Source organism: Morone saxatilis, unplaced genomic scaffold (genome assembly GCF_004916995.1).
Source record: "Morone saxatilis isolate NCDOM2014 unplaced genomic scaffold, NCSU_SB_2.0 Contig14, whole genome shotgun sequence".
Classification (NCBI taxonomy): domain Eukaryota; kingdom Metazoa; phylum Chordata; class Actinopteri; family Moronidae; genus Morone; species Morone saxatilis.
In genome coordinates, this window is record NW_023339696.1 from 14,226,750 (window position 1) to 14,234,671 (window position 7,922).

The window sequence follows — 7,922 nt, forward strand, 5'->3', positions numbered from 1 at the left end:
GTCCTGCGTCATCGTTGCTCTCCTCTGTTTATGCAGGGGCTCTGTGGATATGGAGAGGGATGTTACGATTTCCAAGCCTCCCACTGTCACTTGATATGTATGGAGAACGGATCAGGTGATTGGACAAGTCCACTTCCACACAGCTTCCCACCAGGGCTTCTGAGCACAAGTCTATTTACTGTCTCATTCATGCCTGTTGTGTCATTTTTTATTCAGTTAGGGTCTCGCCAAGGAGAGATTAAGCAATCAAGAAGGATGCAATGTTAAACTGGTTGGTCACACCAAATGGCTAATGAGGTAATCTCCTTGGCCTTAATGTCGCTATATCTATTCCCACATCAATGTGATAATTGTGTTTAAGGTGGACACTTGAGAGTATGCTTTGCCTGTCTCCACTGGTGGCCTATTGCAATAAATCCATAAGAGAGATAGGGCAAAGGAGAGGCAGAGAGGGACAGATAGATGGAGGAAGCGAAGTAGACAGTGTTGAAGAGATAGAGAGGGGCCCATATTGAGTGACACAGACTATGGTTTGTGTTTTCTCGGTGGAGCAGAGAAGATGGAGTCTAAATGAAGCGTGCTGCAGCATGGCGGTTTCTGCTTTATTCTTGCACTGTGTGTGTGTGTGTGTGTGTGTGTGTGTGAGAGTGTGTAAAGGGGTAATGACAGAGGCTTCTTTGAGTACTCAGAGGCCACTGTTGTCCCTCTGTTGTTTCACGGTTAGAATCATTTGGAAGTAGTGCCATCCTCCATGCAAAACCCATCACCAAAGATAACAGTAGGATAAACAATACAGGTGAACATGGATAAATACAAATTATGCATCCACCTGAGTGGTAAAAACACGCTGCCACAATTGATCCACAATGGGCACCAGGATGTGTTGTTTATCTAATGGCTCATAATCTGTTTGTGAGAGCTTGTTGGAACCACAGCATTTGTAAGAGGGACAATTTGTTGTCTTCTTTTTCTTTTCATCTAATTTGGAAGGAAATTAAAACCCTGTGGTGATTTTGTGTCTCTGTCAGGGCAGTCTGTAGGACGAGGGCCTCCTCTTGTGTTCGGTGTGTAAAACTACAAAGACAGTGGGAGTGTTTGGCACATTGGATATGTACGTACGCACTGATATGATTATGATATGATTTATAACATAAAGGGTAAAATACTCTCAGAAATACTGAGATGAGGGACTAAAGAGGGTTATTTGACCACAATAAAAAACAACACGTAAAAGAAAGTGCACAACAGCACAGATTTCCTATACTCTTTTTTTAGTTTCCTTCCACTGATTTTAATAAAAATGAGGAAAAACTGTTCTTGAAACTATTATAAGTGACATCATTATGGCCCAGTTGAAGCAAAGCATTAGTGTTTAAACTTGGCACAAATTTAATTTATGACAACTTCCTTCATGACAACTTCCTTTTTCCTTGAAGCGTGTTTCAGAGAGTGTCTGCTACAGTACATTCTGGTGTCTCATTTGTTTCGACAAAATGTATCAAAGAAAGCGTCCTCAAGGAATGATTCCTGCCATCCTTATGGCATTCTGTGTTGGAAAATCACTAGGTAAGAGATGGACAATGTTTCTCCCCTGTTTTTCCAGTTTTTTAGGGTTATCTTTACTTCCGGTAATGGTGAGCTGCTGTCTGAGTCTACTAGTTTTCTTTCGGATAGGCTGTTTCTGTTTCTTTTATATGATGTTTGTAGAGGATCTAAAAGTTTGTTAGTGATAAAATCTGTTAATTCACAGAATGTAATCAGAAGAACACTTCCTGCGATGACATTAAGGCTGGTGGTGGATTCAAGTTCCCTCACGGAGGACCTGAGGGAAGTGAGATCTACGTCTATGATAACAGGGTATTTTAATTTGCTTTTAAACGCTGTAGTAGTGATAGTTAAATAGTGATAGTTTTGTTTAATAAAATCGTTTTGACAGAGGCTTCCTGGATGTTCACTGTGTGTGTGACGAGAGAAAAAGAAAGCGGAAGTGTTGACGTTAAAGGGGAACTTGGCAACTTTTTCAGCTTAATAAACCCGTTTAGAAATCATTTGGATGGTTAAATTAATCGGCGGCTGTGGCCTCAGAACGGCAAGCGGGTTCGTTGGTCGATCCGCCGTCTCCTGCCACGTGTCGAAGTATCCTTGAGCCAAGATACTGAACCCCAAATGTGCTCCCCCGATGCATAAGCATCGGGTGGTGTGAATTGTATGAATGAGTTATTCCTGTTCGATGGAATTTGCCATCACTGAGTGGATGTGGTATGAAAGGGTGAATGTGCAATTATGTAAAAGCGCTTTGAGTGAGTCGGAAGACTAGAAAGGCGCTATACCAAGTACAGGTCCATTTACCATTAAATGGCCTGTTCCGGTGAAAATATGGTAAACCCCCCACCCCCTCGAGGCGACCGCCAGGCGGAAAACCAACCTTGCAACCTTGGGACTATTTTTTTTTTTTTTTTTTGACGGACTTAAAACTTTAATTAAGTCAACATGGTGCAATACAAATCAATAATCAATAAACGCCGCCAGGGGGATACAAACAATACCAAGAAAGCAACGTTTCATACAAAAAGCATTGGGTAAAGTGTACATTTAAATTCACCAAAGTTTTATACAGCTTCATGTTGATGATTTTTTTATAGACTTAATATATTGTTGGCTTTCATTTTCAAAGATAAAGAAAGAGGTTTTTGATAGTGATAACGACATTTTATGAATATGCCATTTGGCCTAACAGTATAATAAGATTATTGAATATATATTGTTTTTTCTTTTGCTGAAGGATGGTATATGAAGCCAAACAATATATGTTCAAAGCATAGGAAAAATGAGATTCAACGAAAAAGAAATCAATGGTGCAAATATCTTCCCATATACTCTGGTTGAGAAAGCAAGACCTATAAATCTATATCTTTTTTTAAAAAATCGTTTGTAAAAAAACTTTAGATGGTAAATTCTATGAATTATTCTAAAAGATACTTCTTTTACTTATTATCAATTATATATCTAGCCAGGTAAGTCCAGGATCTTTTCCAGTTAAGATATTAATAAAGTTGTTCCAATATGTTATTACATATGGAGGTTGAAACGACTTTCTTTCTGAAATAAAGAAGCCGTATAGCAACTTTGGGACTACCGTCCCCGGTAAATTTGGAAATAGTAAGTATCGCGAGAGCCGAACCAGCGAGAACCACGAACGCTTTAGCGGCAATTCCACATAAACGCACCAACGCCCCCTCAATACCTTCCAGTGTATAATGTTATTACCCACCCTCGGTAGATATGCTCCAGTCACCGAAAAAGTTGCAAAAAGGCAACATCAGCAGCGGTAGAAAGGGGGAGGAGGGTCCAGCAAGTGAGTTTTTTTTACGATGTTATGTGAAATACACGTCCCAGAGCTGTAGGGGGAGCTCGCTGAGAAAACATGCGATGACAAAAGTGAAAACCAGCGAAGAAATGGCTCGAGTTGCCAAGTTGCCCTTTAAGGTTGTCTGGTGTGTGTTTGTTCTGAAGTAAACCTTTTATCCCAACAGACTGTGCTCATTGCTCATGCTTTGCTTGGCGATCAGACTTTTAAGTTTGTGAACACGGTGATGAGCATGGACAACTATTCTGTCATTACAAGAGACTGCCAAGACCTGCAAGTAAAACACATAGTTCATCATGTGAGTTTCCCTCTATTATATGAATTTAAATAAAAGTTCTGATTTATTGTAAGTGTGAAATATGTACCCTTACTTTGTTTTTGATTTTTAGGGAGAGCACTTTGTAAAAGAGATATGTTTGGATTATAAAATTACAGGTAAGGCAATGAGATGTTGTAAATAACTGATTTAAGATTGAATTTTATTGTACTGCTGATCATAAATACATAAATAATATATGTTATACACAATTATCCCAACTTTTTTATCAACAGAGAAACTGTACATTGATTCAACTGATTCACCAACACCAAGAATCATCATCAGTGAGTGGAATTTTATTATTCCAGTGCCTCAACATTTTTGTTTACCTTACTGTGAATTCATTTGCTGTGAAATACCTCAAAATTAATATTTGATGATAACACGTTTTTATTTTGTCGTCCAGGTATTATATTTGGTGTGATATCACTCATTGTGATTATTTTTCTGTGTTACGTTTTTTGGAAAAAGCTATTGAAGTGAGTTCTATTCTATTTGCAATAACTATTAACTGTTTTATTTACACATTAATTTACACGTCTTGAACGGATTCAGAAAAGTTTGTTTGTGATTTGTTTGTTGTGTCAGGAAGCAGCACGGTGTAATCACTGTTTCTGAGCTCACTTTCATACAATGCATTCTGAGTTTTCTCGGACTGGGGATTTCCAAGGCACAGAAGGAGGAAGGAGTTGGGTCAGTGTTACTTTTCACATATGTCCACCATTAACTTCCAGTTATTTAAATCACTTTCAATGCATATCCTTATCAGCATAGAGTTAACCACTGACTTTTAGGAAGACAAAGTTGGTCAATGGTAAAATTTAAATAAATACATTTTAATAGTTAACGTTCAATATGTGTTTCAAATATTTTCTTCAGCTGAGCTCCTCTTGAGAAAAAGGAAACTAGAAATAAGTCAAATGATGTAACTTCATTGACAATAAACATTCAGAAACTACATTCAGCTCAGTGATCACATATTTTCTTTGTCATTATAGTTTGAATGAAATGGGATCTGCACCTGATCCACCTGGAAGTGGTGTTGAGCAACATAACACACTTGAAAGTGTGCATGTTCACAGGTCAGACTTTGTCAAAACTGTCTGTGTTTTTTTTTTTTTAACAACTGGAAGTCTAGACTATAATCTACTAAAAGCTACCTTTGTCTCCATAGTATTGATCCTACGGCTAAAGGCAAGACTGCTCAATCCCTTAGTCTGGACCGCAGCTTGAGCAACGAGGGAATCCAACCGCCTAAAAAGTGAGAAGGAGAATAGTTTACTTTTGTTTGTGCCTGTAGCCAATTTTCCTTTGAAGATTTAGGTGAAGTATCCCTTTAATTGGGCAGGTATAGTGAGTGAGATTTCTCAGAAGAGATTCAGTGCCATTCTTATCTAGTATTTGTTTTGCAGTAGAGACATAACTGCCCCTGACGTTTACAGAGCCTCTAATCATCGAGCCATGCACAGGTAAGCTTTTTGGTATTGGAGTGTGTTTTTTGTACATTTTTTAATTGAAATACTTTATTTAACAACTACTGTATATGTCTTCAACAGGAAACTGAGGGATGATCCAGGAGGAGCGAATGACAACAAAGGAAAAGACAGGTAAGTAGTCTACAAAATTTTGATTAATTTTGTATGTGTTTTTATATTACATTTAGGTACTGCAAAAAAGTATACATGTATTTACATGTGAGGTGAGGATGTGTCCTATTGAAGCCTCCAAGAATAGTTTAGTATGAAATATTTATTATTCATTGTATCAAATGTAGTTATTTTACAGCAACCCTCTAGGTTTGGGCTGTTTGTGGTCCTGGTAAATCATTCAGATGACTATAGATAGATCTGCAATCAAATTTAACTTTAATTTTGTCAAAGGTACAAAAAATGCACAGAAGCATTGAAAAGATACATAACACAAAACAATATAACAGAAACTAGACAGAATGTACAACAACTGCATCACTGCATGCATAACCTGAGCACTCACCCTGGACTTTTCTATGCCTAGCTGTTAACTGATAATGGCTGTGAATTCTTCTGCAGGGACACAGCCAATGGGTGCACTGTTGGTGTTAGTGGTCCTGAAGAACAAGAGAATGAAGGACAAACGCTGCTCTTGGATCAGCGGTGAGACTGCCTCTTGCTCTCTGTCACTCTGCGCAGAGAAATCTCTGTAGCTTTCCAATTTCTAGTCTCCTTCATACCTTGTTTCATTTTGCCTGTTGCTGCTGTTTTGACAGCTGTCAGGAGTAACTTTATGACGTTCTCCACCCACACCTATCCTAAATCTGAAGGGTCAATCTGAACTTCAGAACTTGACATCTGCTTGGAAAGTGAGCATAAACCGAGCTTTGCGGTTGCTGTGCAGAGTTTCATGTCTATTCCTTGTTGTTTGTGTCTCCAGAGCTGCCATCCAAGGTGAAGCCACAGTTTTCTTTACTGCACCAGTAAGTAGAAAGCTTTCTATACATTATTTATTCCTTCTTTTCTGTAAAAGTACAGAATGTTGTTTTTGTTTGACTTAGCAATTGCTTTGTTTTCTACAGGACACTGACGTGGAGTCAACATGAAGAACTATACACATACATAAATCTTGAGTCATAATAATAATAATAATAATAATAATAACCTATATTATATACAATATACAGTTTTCTCACAGTTAGGATATGTGGTACCTTTACTGGCAGCTCCTTTGGATGAAGTCCAGCACTTTTGTTTAAATGATCGCTTTCATCCCATGATGCTTTTCAAAGTCTTATTTCTTTTACAAACCCTCTGTACATAATTTCACACATATGCACAACATATTTACATCATTCTGATGACCTGAAGTTTTTCTTCACAGAAAAATTTGACAATCCTGGTGGAAACCGGTCTTGTCTGTGCGTTGCTTTCAGCCTGGTCAATCACACAGATAATATGACATATTGATTTTAGTCATTACATATAGTGGAACATTAGTTATTACATTATGTAATAATTTAAAATAGCTGAGAATATTAAGTGCATGGCTTGACCAAAGGATGGGTGGATCCAGACAGAAAAAGTACCACATCCAAAGCTATGAGACAACTTATTGTATTAATACATTGAAGTGAATGTATTAATGCACTTAAAGTAAAGTAAAATACATTACTTTATTTGTAAACTAAATAAATATTATATAAAATGTTCTATATTATATTATATTATATTATATTATATTATATTATATTATATACCTCATTAGAGTGAATTATTTTAATCAGATTTCTTTTCTTTTATGATCTACAACAAGTACGTTTTTGTATCTGATTAATTATAAGTAAACCTGCCTTTGCTCCATTATTGCTGCATAATCTAGAAACATGTTTATTCTTATTATCACCTGAATCACAGTACCGTTTTTTGGTAACTTAAATGTTTTGTTTGGTATTACATGCCTATAACATATATATAATATACATATTTTAATTTTCTTTTGTTGCTTATATAGGTAATCAGTTGCAGTGCTTTTGCTTTTTAATTTATCAGTAGTGACAATAGGAATATAAAAAATGATGATGATGATGATTTTTTTGTCATGAATTTTGAATAAAATGCTGTACTCCATCCTGGATTTCACTGCCTGCTCATTTTTTTTTTTACCTTTGTTTCTAAACTGTCAACACTGCACTTGAAGTATCAACTTTATACCATAAGGGGGCAGTAAATAGTCATGAGTCATACAACACTGCGTTATAGGCAACACAATTACATCTCTTATTAGTTCCGATGAGTGATGCAAACGTAATTAATGCATATTTATTCAAGATTGCAAAAGCGTCAATTCTGAATTGTACTTACACCTAAAAAATATAAACCTTATTTTTACACACTGTATTTCTATGATCAACTACAGCGGGTGGGGTTTTATTTCTTTCAATAAATCAAAGCTCCCTTATAGTGCCGTTGATTGACTATTGTGTGGTTCTTCTATGCAATCAGTGTCAGTGTGTTCAGGTTGATCTCTATTTTCTAGTATAGTTCTCTAATTTATTAATCAATTAATAAAAGGACAGTAAATAGATCACACATCTTTAGTAATTTAAGAGCTGTATGCTACAGTACTTAAAAGATTTGTTTCCCTTGTGACTTGATGTATGGTAGTAATTATACACAAACACACAGGGGTTTGAGCTTGATTTAATACATCTCTTTTCTTTATCTCTTGGGATCTGGTGAGAGATACTGTGAGTCTTGTGTTAGT

General features: G+C 36.6%; 1 protein-coding gene across 1 annotated transcript; it reads left to right on the forward strand.

Moving 5' to 3' along the window:
- Positions 1–978: 978 nt before the first annotated feature.
- LOC118322543 lies at positions 979–7,278 on the forward strand. Its single transcript, XM_035654256.1, has 14 exons — positions 979–1,566; positions 1,751–1,857; positions 3,534–3,665; positions 3,757–3,802; positions 3,920–3,970; positions 4,093–4,165; positions 4,275–4,379; positions 4,685–4,768; positions 4,861–4,947; positions 5,099–5,155; positions 5,243–5,293; positions 5,735–5,818; positions 6,096–6,138; positions 6,238–7,278. The coding sequence occupies exons 1-14, from the start codon at positions 1,494–1,496 to the stop codon at positions 6,259–6,261; spliced, it is 1,017 nt and encodes a 338-aa protein (XP_035510149.1). The 5' UTR covers positions 979–1,493; the 3' UTR covers positions 6,262–7,278.
- The last annotated feature ends 644 nt before the right edge of the window (positions 7,279–7,922 follow it).

Bases quoted from the DNA above. Each gene is read 5' to 3' on its own strand.
- LOC118322543 (XM_035654256.1), top strand. From the start codon at position 1,494: ATGTATCAAAGAAAGCGTCCTCAAGGAATGATTCCTGCCATCCTTATG. The intron at 3,971-4,092 runs GTGAGTGGAATT...TTTGTCGTCCAG, and splicing joins AACACCAAGAATCATCATCA to GTATTATATTTGGTGTGATA. The intron at 4,166-4,274 runs GTGAGTTCTATT...TTGTTGTGTCAG, and splicing joins TTTTGGAAAAAGCTATTGAA to GAAGCAGCACGGTGTAATCA.